The 12030-nt window shown below is 43.7% G+C and overlaps 2 protein-coding genes across 6 annotated transcripts in view; one reads left to right on the top strand and one right to left on the bottom strand.

The window, feature by feature from the left end:
* The window catches only part of TANGO2 (transport and golgi organization 2 homolog), a 423798-nt gene that overhangs the window by 138866 nt on the left and 272902 nt on the right, over positions 1-12030 (bottom strand). The gene's annotated exons all lie outside the window — the stretch shown is intronic.
* ARVCF (ARVCF delta catenin family member) overlaps positions 1-12030 on the top strand; it is a 251817-nt gene that overhangs the window by 108373 nt on the left and 131414 nt on the right. The window contains exon 1 of one of the 5 annotated variants that reach the window (XM_066331419.1): positions 3198-3380. The exons of 3 other annotated variants lie outside the window; for them this stretch is intronic. Coding sequence is in view for 1 of the 2 variants with exons in the window: in XM_066331414.1 (XP_066187511.1) it covers positions 4313-4333 (21 nt within the window). In the remaining variant the exon portion in view is untranslated. Of the gene's footprint in view, positions 1-3197; positions 3381-4073; positions 4334-12030 lie in introns of those variants that run through there. One more of the 5 variants, XM_066331414.1, reaches the window with a different exon arrangement.

Raw genomic sequence — 12030 nt, 5'->3', positions numbered from 1 at the left:
CGGAGGAGGTTTTTATCCCTTTAAAATGTAGTTGATTCTTACCTAAATTAAGTTGCTGCGAGAAAACAATTCATTCAGTTGCAACCTATATGCAGTGACATGTACCTTCCTCTGTCCTTTGTTTCTAATGTAAGCAGTGCTGTCACCAGACTGTCCTTGTTCTCATCCTGTCATATGACAACTTAGATGAAATGGAGTTGACTGATATTAGATGTAGCAAGATGGAAGCTGTGTTGGTATACAAATTAAAATCCCCTGAATTTACTGAAATGCCTAATGGTGTTAACTTACAGAAAGTGTCTGCTTTGCTGTGTTGTTCTTCAGCCTTGTGATCCTTCATACCTCTTTTTAATACTGGCTTCTTAAATAAAGAAGACACCTAAAATTATCCTCCATTTATATACAACAGCTTCTACTGATGCAGCCTGGCTTTGTCTCCATTTCTAACCTTGCAGTATGGGAGCAAGAAGATTGTCAGAACCATGTTCATGGCAGTGTTAGAAGTACCTGTTAGAAATACCTGGGTGGATGTGTCCTACTGCAGTCACGCAACCATTTTGGAGCCAGTACAGATGCTTTGAAAGGGCTCCTCTAACTTTTCAAATACATTTAAAAATTATGATAATGCTAACAGGAAAAGATTTCAAAATGTATCTCAGAGATAGAATGTTGTGTTTCCATTTGTCTGGACTAAAATCACTACTGTAGGGCACTCTGACACATCCCAGTGTGCTGTGCTTTAGTTCTCCCACTTACCTTGTTTCTTTGCTGCACAAAATTCACAGAAGGACAATAAAAACCCTTGGCATGGGAGCCCCTGTATGAATACAGGCTCTAATTCGGGGAATTGCCATGGGTGATGGTGGTGCTTTTGCCTATATGGTTAGCTGGGATTCTTGATTCATCTTGTGCCTTCTTGCTCTGTTGGGTTTATGGAAGTTACATATCAGTGAAGCCATATGTTATGATCCCAGGCAGAGCTGTAAACCATTCTCTTTTTACTGCCTCTGAGAGCAGATCAATCTATAGAGCAGCACTAGTGATGGGGAATTTTTAAGGGTAATGGGAGAAAATAAGGAAAGAGAGCTTGGCTGAGATACTATACTATTCCATCTTCCAAAGAATTAAATCCTTTCCTATTTATAAATTTTTAATTTCTCAGCAAGAAGAAAGAAGGTTTTCAGCCTACTTTTGCAGCTGGAGAAGAAAGTGAGAGATTAAGAATTTAAGGTTCATTTTTAAAAAAGAGAGTAAGGTTGTGATGTAGTCAGCAGTCTGATACTAATGGATAGAGTGTTTGTTGCCAGAATTTGGAAGTTCAGTATAACCTTAGGGATCCAATCCATAACTCTTTTTTAGGTAATTAGTTCTTTGACTTCACATTGCCAAATCTCAGCATTCAGAATTATATGAGTTGGTAAAATATTGCAAGAGGCTAAGGGGACTTGAGATGTAATTTCCCTTGAAAAAAAAATCTTTTAGCTTTGAGTCAAAATATTTTCAAAATTTACTTTATGACCAGAAAGCCTACAAGCATCTATTTTATATTTTAGAGAAAAAAACCCATGTTTTTAAATAACAACCTGACTCCAGCAGGTGGGACTTCAAAATTCAGCAGCACTAATCCTTCATGGCTTGCACAAATACCTGTGGGTTTACAACATGAGAGACTTCTTATGTGAGTAAGAATTGGCAAGTCCATCCAGGAAGGTTTCCAGTTTCTTTGCTTTGCATGCAAGAGTAGCTCCTTCAGTGCCCTATGGATATAGGCTTTACACCCTTTTTTTCTTTGACAGTGTATAAAGGTCTGGCACATAGCCAGGTGCATGGCAAAATTCAATGGCGCTGTTCTATGCCAGCACGGCCTCAACAAAAGTGGAGCTATTTTAGTTTGTTAACTGAAGAGAAGTTGGACAAGGAGAAGGGGTGGGAGAGCACTGTACAAAAGTACAGGAGACTCATACAAACCTCATTCCTTTTGCTTTGGCCTTCATGTATTTTATTAATGGCCACTACAATTGTCTCTAAATTACTCCCCTGTAGATAGAATACATCTTTTCCCTCCAGTGAAGCAAATCACTTCAGCTAAATCTTGCGCAACATCTACCATTGCCCTTGTCAAACTTTACAGCATTTATTTCTAAACAAACCAGGATGAGCTGCGTAATGTAGTTCTGCCCTGTTCTCTGCCCCTAAAGTACAAAGCCTTAGCTCTACTATATATCTGGAATGCTGACATTGGCAGTAGTAGGAAAGCTGAAATTAGGATTAAATAGGTCTGAAACATTTCTTCAACTCTTAAATGTCTGTATAGGAGATGCTGCTTTTCCGGGTTCCTCTGGTAAGAATTATTCAAATTAACTATTATTTATGGCGACACTGGAAGGATGTTTTAAAACTTTGAGGGAACCTGAAGCTGGGATGAAAAGAGCTTTTTATACAAAGGTGCCTATTCTGGTCGTTGAAGACAATTCAGTTGTCTTTAACCTTTCTTCCTGGTGTATAGTTTGTCTCTCTGGCTCTGGCTATGCCTGTTTTCCAGGAATAGTCTCTAATTTGGTGCCAGTGTCTTTCAGTCCCTAATTACCATTTTTCAGCCACCAGCTGTTAGAGTGTTCAGATTTACTTATTGCTTTGGTTTGCTGCAGGAACCTCATAGGAAGAGGGAGAACCACCATTGCCTCTTGGCTGGTGTCTGCAAGCAGTGTGGATTTTCAGCACTGGGGGCTCAATCCCTCCCAGATCTCGAAAACAGCTTCCATGGAAGGGCAGGGCTCTGGTCCAGGGCTGGCTGAGTATGTCCTCTTGCCCTGTTGTGGCTCCCGGGGGAAAAATGCTTCAGGTGCAGTGAAGGTTAGTTTACACCTACCAACCTACATCTCTTTCTTTCAAGACTTGACGTCTTAAAATATTTAATACATCACTTCCTTCAATTTTGTAGAAAAGGCAGAAAGAAGCATCAGGTCCTAGAATAAGAACTATGGGAAGGCTCTCCTTCTTTCCAGGTATTTCATAGAGGTTCACAGCCTTGTTCAAAGAATGAATGTTAAAACCTAGGTACTTCCAGTTTACTAGAAACAGATGGATGTGAGAACCGCGTTGAACCGCGGTTTTGTTGCAGAATGTGGTGGATGCAAGGCATAGCACACCTGGCATTCATTTTGGTAATGAGTAATTTAGCCAGGCAATGTTCTAATGAGTGTGGGACAGCTTTGTGGGCAGGTGAATGCTTTAAAAAAACGAGGCCGGTTATACTTTTTAGCTCTAAGCCGCACTGCACCTGTGTAAGATGCAAAAGGGAGGAGACGGTGATGGAAGATCTTCGTTCTGTGGTGTTGGTGCATTAGGGATGCCATTAATCTCGAAGTGAAGTGCAAAAAGTAAGCAAGAGAGAGGGTTTTCTGTCTCGTGCTTTCTCGCAGACCGCCCTGTAATTCCGGCGGCAGCTGCGCTCTCCGGGCAGGCGCTGTGGGAAGGGCTGTGTGCCGCCGGAGCCGGCAGGTTACCGCGCTGGGAACGGGCGGCTTCCCTCTTTGTCTCCGTAATCCATCAGGAGAGATCCGGGGGGGCGGCCGGGAAGCGGGGGAAGCCCCGGGGCTCCGGGCGCGCAGCCGCTCGGTGCAGCCACGGCAGCCGGAGGGACGGCGCGGCGGAGCCGGGCTGCGCTGGGGCACGGCTGGGGCACGGCTGGGGCTGAGGCGGCTGCGGCTGGGGCGGCTCGGGCACGGCTGAGGCTGAGGCTACTCGGGCACAGCTGAGGCGGCTCGGGCTGAGGCTACTCGGGCACGGCTGAGGCTGAGGCGGCTCGGGCACAGCTGGGGCGGCTGGGGCGGCTCGGGCACGGCTGGGGCGGCTGAGGCTGAGGCTACTCGGGCACAGCTGAGGCGGCTCGGGCTGAGGCTGCTCGGGCACGGCTGGGGCGGCTCTCCGCAGCTCTCCCCGGCCCTGCCCCGCTCCCCCGGCGCGCCGGGCGTGGCCCGCTCCGGCTGCGGCTGCCCGTCAGTGCCGCCCCCCGCTCGGAGCCTCCCGGCGCCGGGCACGGCCATGTGAGAGGGGCGCGGAGCCGTCCGGAGCCGCGGCCGTGCCGGTCCTCCCGGCGGAGCGGGGCTTCTCCCTGGATGGGCTCAGTCCGTGCGGAGGCTGCGGAGGGGCTCTGGGGCGCCGAGGGGGCCGGTCCGGCTACAAAGGGAGCGAGCTTCGCCGGGGGAGGAGGCTCCGGAGGCTGTCAGAGCGGCGGGCTGGGTCCGAGGAGGGGCTGCGGACAGCCGGACGTGTTCTGTGCTGGGGACAGCAGGACCGGCACCTCGCATAAATGCCTGCGGAACTCAAACAGGTTAGTGGAAACTTGTGTCCTTCCCCTCGGGCTCTGCGCGGCTCCTGGTGCCCTGGGCAGAGCTGTCAGCGCTGGAAGGGCTTGTTTACTTGTGTTCTCATTTGGAGTCAGAACTAAGAGCAAAAGCTGAGCTGGTCTTTCTAGCAGAGCGTTCGAGACAGAATCTGCTTTTGTCTCTGTTGTATTAGCTGGTGAAACACCCAAAAAAGCGAGCCATTGTGTTCTTTGACCTTCTCGTCCTGCTCAATAAATCTAGGGAGCTCTTTGACATGAACAGCTAGAAATAGTGCTTTTAAAAGAGAAAGCTTTGCTATTGTGCTTTTGTTTAATGTTTGCTTTTCCCATACTGTGTTCCCTGGCTTTCTCTTTGATTTTCTTGCTGGACATACCAGGGAAATAACGGTGGTTTTTCACTCTTAAATGTTATCTTACACACGAAGTTTTTCTTGGCTGTTATCTTAGTAATTATAATGGTCTTACAGCTCGGTGCAAAAATATTTCAAATATTGTTCTTTACTTTCAAGTGTCATTGACTATTCCGGGGCAAAGCTGTTGCAGAACATATTTTAATAAATAGAGATCATGTAGACTCCTGTAATTCATTAGGTGCTTTGCCTGGGTAACCTTCTCCTACCTTGTAAGCCTCAGGAAACCCGATAGATTCAGGTGGTGGCAGGGTAGAGCTGCATCTCCAACTAGGATGAGGTTGTGTCTCTTTTCTTAATTCTCTTTTTTTCTCCTTTGCCTTTTTAATTTAAAACAGAGTTCTGTAGAATGAGAAAGTGCAACAATAATACATCACTGATAATACATCTCTGCATTTGTTTAGGCTCATTGCACTGGAATTGTTAGAGTTTCCCCGGCTTGGTTTAATACAGTGTGTTCCACTCACCCATCTCAGTAACAGAAGGCTGAATCATTTCATGATGCAAATAGGATGCTGATTCCCTTGAGGGGAAAGTAGCCCTTTCAGCTGGGTCCTCCACTGAGCATTTCTTTGTCTGTAGGATTCCCTGGAATCACAGTCCTGCCTGCTGGAGGTGGCAGAATGCTCGTTTGTTTGGGTGCTTGTTTGTGAGTCATGCTACCTGTGGGCTTCTTAGGAAGGGATTTGGTTTGTCTCTGGTGCTGTTCAGATTGCCTGACTCACAGCTACTGTCCAATTATGTGCAATGGATTGTTGAGTTTTAGATAGATGTAGTTAGCTGCTCCAAGGGATTTGGGTTTTGCTTTTTTAATGCATAAAGGGAAAAGCTGGAGCAAGATGCTAACAGTAAAAAAAAAGGTGTATTTAATGTCTTTTGACCCATGTGGTACAGCTGTATTCATGTCTTCTGGGTTTCCTGTGCTGATAGGCAGAAAAGCTTGAGTGAGAGTGGAAGGTTGTAGTTAATCACTTTAGGTCATGCATTTCAGTTAGCTTGTAAATTCTTCTTCCATATCAAAACAAAAAAATGTCATGGTTTTAATCTTCACGCTGTCATGGCTGAGGATTAGACAGAGATATGCTATTTTGCCTTTTCTGTTGGAGTAATGGCTCTGGATTAATTCTGAGGTCTTTTTACAGAATAGCTGTTCAGTCTGGTAGCACAGCAGTTTATTAGTGAGATCTTTGCTTAATAAGAGGTGGTAGTTTTAAGTTGTGAGTTGTCAGGTAAATTTATTGTGCAGTTACAGGGCCTCTAGAAAGTAATTCTTCAGCTGTAATGATCACAATTAAGTAAAACTGAAACAAATGAATAAATGACTTTGAGGTGGATGATAAGTCTATACAATCCATACAGATAAAGATAGAAGAGATACTGTAGAATGGACTTCTGCCACATTAACTGAAGGCCTGTTGTGTTTAGATAAAGACAGTTGTGAAATAGTAATTAAAAAGAATGAAGAATAACTTCTAATCATGCTTTTGCTGGGAATAGTCACGCTTCCTGAAGTTCTGGGCCCCAAAACCAGCATTGTACCTGAGAGCACTGGTAGAGGAGCCAAGTGCTGAAAACCAGAAATGTGGCCATGAGTGTGGAGGGTGAGTGTGTGTCACCTTCTTAAGTCCTCCCTTGGCCGTTCCCCTTCCTGCTCATGGATGGGGAATGTTGAAGTTGGGATGAAGGCTGTTGAAGTTTGTGCTCAGCATTTGCGGTCTGCAATGGCCTTGGAAGTAAGTGAAGAGTTTATGAAACTGAGAAGGATCTTGAAGTCTGGAACTGTTAAAATATTTGTTCATGCAGTATCACATACAGTTTTGATCTGGATCTGAAACATAAAGTGCTGGCTTGCCTCAGGGCCATGAAATTGTGAAGGGGAAAGGAGTCACTTAAAGTGACTTTTGCCAAAAATTCTTCAGTTCTCTGTTATTCTTGCTTTGGAAAATACTTTATTAACATTCTGAACTCAGGCACTGACCTCAGTAGGGCTGTCCTTCCTCAGCACTTTGTTCCTGAAGCGTTTCGCTGGAGGATAATACTGATGTGAGAGAGTATGAAATCGTAGATCTGGCAAGACAAAAAAGCAGCTAATGCATTGGTGACATCTCTGCTGTGAATTTGTACCAGAGGTGGAAAGCTTGTGGAAGAAATGTTTGTGGAGGAGCAGCATGCAATAGTATCATCATTTTCCAAACAGTTGGTCAAGTCATATTAGAAAAGCCAAATGAAAAGGGATATGAGGTTTGGCATGGATCTCTGTAGGGATTCACGCAGAGCTTCTCACACATGACAGGCCTGAAACAGGTCTGATATGCTTTACTACCTTGGAGTGAAGAGTCCCATCTTGAGTCCTCCTTGCTGCCCCAGGCAGTCCCTTTGGCAGCACTTGTGGCCTCTGCAGCACAGCTGGGCAAAGGGAATGTGTTTTGGGACTCACTGGGGTGTTGAACTGTGTACAGGAGCAACTGAGTGAAGACACAAGGGTGGATTTTGGAACTCTCTGGGCAGTTACTGCCCAGTTCAGGTGTGGAAGGTCAGCTCAGATGTGAGACTGTGCCTTTACCTCTTCTTTAGGGGCAAGCATAGCTGAATGCTTCAGCATAACGAGGAAGCTGCAGGAGGACACCTGCGCCTGTGTAAGATGTGGAAATGGAAGTGTTCTGCTTCTTAAAACGCCTCAGTAGGAGCTCTATTCCTATAAAAATGCTCCATTGAGGTGTGAGGGCCTATAAAGTCCATTTTGTGTGATGCACAGCTTTGTAACAGCAGTGGACATATGAAGCAAAGCATTCCAGCAATTGCACTTTCTGAGGTTACTGCTTAACCACCTGCCCCGAAGGTCTGGAGCTGTTGTACGTGGAGCATCAGGCTGGTTGCAATTTTTACTTAAGTTACACTGCAGTTACTAAAAATAAAAACATTAAAATAGGTTTTGGTTGGGTTTGAGTTGTGGTGGTGGAGTTTTTTTGGCATTTTGTTTTTGTTGTCTTTAAACAAGCATGTGCACTGAAGGTCTTTCCAAATGTAGAAACACTGATTATGGAAGATAAAAGGGAGAAAAAAAAAAGCATGTTAAACAATCACATTTGAAACTGGATGGACTGGATGTTTATAATAAGGCTGTTCACAAACATTTAATTGCAAACACTTTAGTCCCAGGAGTTCATTTCTGCCACTAAATTAAGGTTTGATTCTGTAGGAGTAGGATCAAGACACCTGGTGAAGATCTGGCCTTGCAGTTCTGTGTTAAAATAGCAAGGCATTTTGCTAAATATAAGGATTTTAAGGTATTCTTAGCATGTCTTTACCTGTTCCTGCCTCCATTCCTCATTTACTCTAAGCTACTGTCTCTGTACTACCAAAATTCTATAGCTGTAGTGCAGGGATACTCCTAAAAAGCACCTGCTTCAAACTGCACCACTGCTTGTTCTCCTTTGTGGAAATATTTGTGGATATTGCAGTGTGAGATGGAGGTTCAGCTTTGAGGTTCAGAAAATCCTGTTCTTTGCTGCTGTTGGCTTCCCAAAATGCGCAACAGAGTCATGTACACGTGCATTTGGGGACAAAACCAGTGAAATGATGCAGCTGAAAAACTGAAGCAAACCTTAAAGCTTCATGAAAAGGGGAATGGGCTCCTGAACCAGGCTGTTTGAGGCCCTTGGAAGGGTCGTACCTTCTTCTGGGTGTGGAACAGGGAGGAGAAGTGGCTCTGTATGAGGTTATTGGGACAAAAAGGCAAGGCAAGAACAGGGGCATGTGGGCAGGAGCTCATGTGATGGCTCTGCTGGGGAAACGAGGTGACAATGCCATACAAAACCTCAAGTGCCTTGGCCTGGGAGCTCTGTATTTTGGTCAGATCTTCTGAAGGACAGACAGGAGCAGTAACAAGTCTGTATACTTCGGGTGTTTTTAAAACTACTCTTGCTTCAGTAGCATGAGAGAAGTGAAGCATAGGATTTTGCTTGTAGTATTTCTTTTATTTTGTTTTTCTAGTGGAGGTTTGAAGGGTAAATGGAGTCCCTGAAGTAAATCCTAAGACTAGAGAAAGCGTATTTCAAATTCTTGGATAAAAGGAAAGCTGAAACTCAAACATTGGTAGTTTTAAATTTCACTGTGTCCTTTGTGTCTTCTGTCTCTCATTTAGTTGCAGCCAGGCTTTGGGGCCTTTCTTTTATTTGCCTTTGTACCTAAGAATGAGCAACTGTGACTACACCTGAAAGAAGCCAGATGAGCAGCACTTGCTTTTTTAGGGCAGCATAATATTGTGTATCTACAAATGGGTGAGCAGAATCCTTTCTGTTGTATTAAGGGGTGGAAACTCCGTGAACTGGTTGCTCCCTCTATACTGCAGTGATGTGAAAATCTGTAACTTTCAGTGGTGTTCTCTGCCTCTTTGAAGAGTCAGGCCCACACCTGCTTACAGCAGGGCATTGAAATGTCAGAGTTTTCCCTTTTGTCCAATCCCTCACATCTATCCTTGGCATCACAACTTCTCAGTGTTTGAAAAAGAAAGTGTTTTAACTAACCTTGAAGAGTTTTTGAGCTTTGGAATTTCTGTCTCTACAAGCTAAATCGCTTGGCACAGCTCTGAACTTTTACTTTCAGTAAAACTTTCTCAGCAAGGCTGTTGAAATGTTCAGAGAGGTGTTCTTGAAAGTCTGTAATGGAATCAGAGTCAGGGCTTATTTATATACTGTAGACACTGTATTGTGTGTGTTTGTGTGTGTGGATATAAAAATACATAGGTGGACATGAGAAGATGATTTAAGTAGCATTACCGTGGATGTGTGTAGTGTAAGACTGATCAGAAGAATTATCTACAATGTTCAGAAGTCCTTTCAAAGTACAAGCTTGTAATTGATTATGGAGCTGATGAAAGAGATGCAGCACAATTTGTTTATGTTAGAGCCCTGAGATATAAACAGGTCCTGTGTGTGACCAGGATTATTCTGCTGTTTGAATTGTAAACTTCTGGAAATTATTTTAGTAAGTTTTGCATTTGAAGGTATTTGCATCCCCCTGTTTTGATATGATTCTCAGGTGAATTTGCTGTTCAGGGCATAAAGGCTCTTTTGGCTCCTGGGCATGGCAGTGAGTGGGCCTTGCCTGGTTGGGTTGGGATACTTTCACAAAGGCAGAAACCAGTGTCTGCGCCAGAGTTATGCGGAGATGAGAGCTCCAAATTTGAGTAAGGTAAAGTCACTTGTTTAAGGAGCTCAGTACAGGCCTTTGAAAGTATGTTAATTCCAGGTAGCTCTGGAGAAAGGATTGATCAAGGAACCAGTGTGAAAGGCTACATATGGGGCTTCACACAGTTCTGCATTGCAGTAATGTAAAACAAATTGTTTTGAATGGACAAAATCACTTACTTCCAAAGCAAATTATGTGGGTGGCTAGATTTCACCATCAGCACCTTCCTGAATCCTTGTTAATCACTGATAAACCAACATAACTCTTTATATTGAAATGGTATCTGGAAGTTCTTTAATGGCACCGCTGTCTCTTATATTGGCATAAGTTCTGTTGAGGGACTGCTCTGGTTCTGCGTCAGGTCATGCTGATGTTCTCCCATGGGCATCATTCACTTTCAGGCCCCTTCCTGCTGTGACTTTCTTGCCTTACTGGGGCATCCAGAATGGCCATTTTTAAGTCATGGAAACTTAGGAATTCAAGGTGTGTGTCATGCCTTGGTGACATTTGCCTGGGAGCTCCCAGTGCTATGATTAGGGCTTCAGAAGTGCTTTGCTTCCTTTATATGCTGTTCCACATGAACCCACTGACTGATTTGCAGACGGGGGAACCAAAGTTTTGGTTTCCTCCCCAGGAAGGGAGACAACACACTGGGACAGTGGTAGGGGTGCCTCCTGATGCTTGTGGTTGAGTGAAGTTAATTGTTTCTGTTTTCTGGATGAAATTTCAGTGAATCAGAAATTTTGTGCAGAAAGCCTGTCCTTGCCTTCTAGCACTGCCAGGCAAGTCAGTAGGTCTTCCTTAAATATTTGGCAGCTTTCTGAGGTGTACTGGTTATGGTGTTAATTCACTTACGCAGGGTGATCATGTCCCAGCACTAAGAGTGTCAGAACCTGATGCTGCAGCTACTGTCTCTGTTTTGCAGTAATACATATTTTTTTTTCCACCCATGTTATTATATTTTCCAATTCTTGATTCTCCTCTTTGACCAACAGGAGTGGTCTGTACTTACGACTATAGGATGTTGACAAGAGTTTTAAAAAATGTATTCCTCACATTAGCATATGTAAATGTGAGTACATGTGTGCTAGACAAGGAGCACGTCACATTTGTCCTTAGCAATTTCATCTCATCTGGGTAATTCTTTTGACCAAGACATGCTATTTTACTGCCTGAGGTTAGAATGCATCTTGGTCATGGTGACACATTTATCTTGTATTTTATGATGCAATCTTATCACATCCCATTTCTTTTTTCTTTCCTGTTCAGCTTTTCATCTGTCAGTGACAGCCATAACACCAGTTAGTGGCACAGTAATACCAGGGGTATGTATTAGTGCACACTGTTGGCAATTTTTAAGGATAATACTTTGTTTCTAAGGTACAATATTCATTTTAGCAGGTTGTTTCTGGAGGGAAGAGCCATTTGTAATTATGTCAAAACCAGCAGCCATCAGTCGTTTTAGATGTAGGAGATGGCAAAAAAGACTTATTTGGATAACGCTCAGGAAATATGAAGCAAAGAGAAGGTGACACTGCACCCTTCTCTCACTGCAAGGAGTGCAAAGAAGCACTAATTAATTTTTAATGTACTGGTGATGGACCTTTGTATTTACAGTTGCAGATTTTATATGTTAACATGCAAAAATGTCTTCCACCAGCTGTATGAAAAAGCAAAGTGAGAGGGAGAATATTGTTAAGTTCATTGCTGAAAAAGTTGTGAGCCTTCTTAATATGTTGGATTAAAAAATTTATTTTTCCCTGCCATGTCTTCAATGGCCAAATCTTCAGAGTAAACTGCTTCTATATAGAAGGTAACCACGTAACCAGGATTGTGGGACAGACTTTCAAACCTTTAAGCTAGTAGGCACCAGCTGCAGATATGATTAGAGATCAATTAAAAAGTGTTACATCAATCTGCTGAATAATTTGGAAAACCTGACTGGTGGTTTTGATGTGTAAATAGGAACTGAGGCATCTGCCTGCACTTTTTCTAAATCGAGTGTGACACACTGTTAATCCAGTAAGTTTTTCTTCTTCTCTATTTTTGAGACTCCAGTCAGAATCATCTTTGTTTCATTTA

This window comes from Sylvia atricapilla, chromosome 17 (genome assembly GCF_009819655.1).
Source record: "Sylvia atricapilla isolate bSylAtr1 chromosome 17, bSylAtr1.pri, whole genome shotgun sequence".
In the NCBI taxonomy this organism is placed as follows: domain Eukaryota; kingdom Metazoa; phylum Chordata; class Aves; order Passeriformes; family Sylviidae; genus Sylvia; species Sylvia atricapilla.
This window is presented reverse-complemented; position numbering and strand designations above follow the sequence as displayed.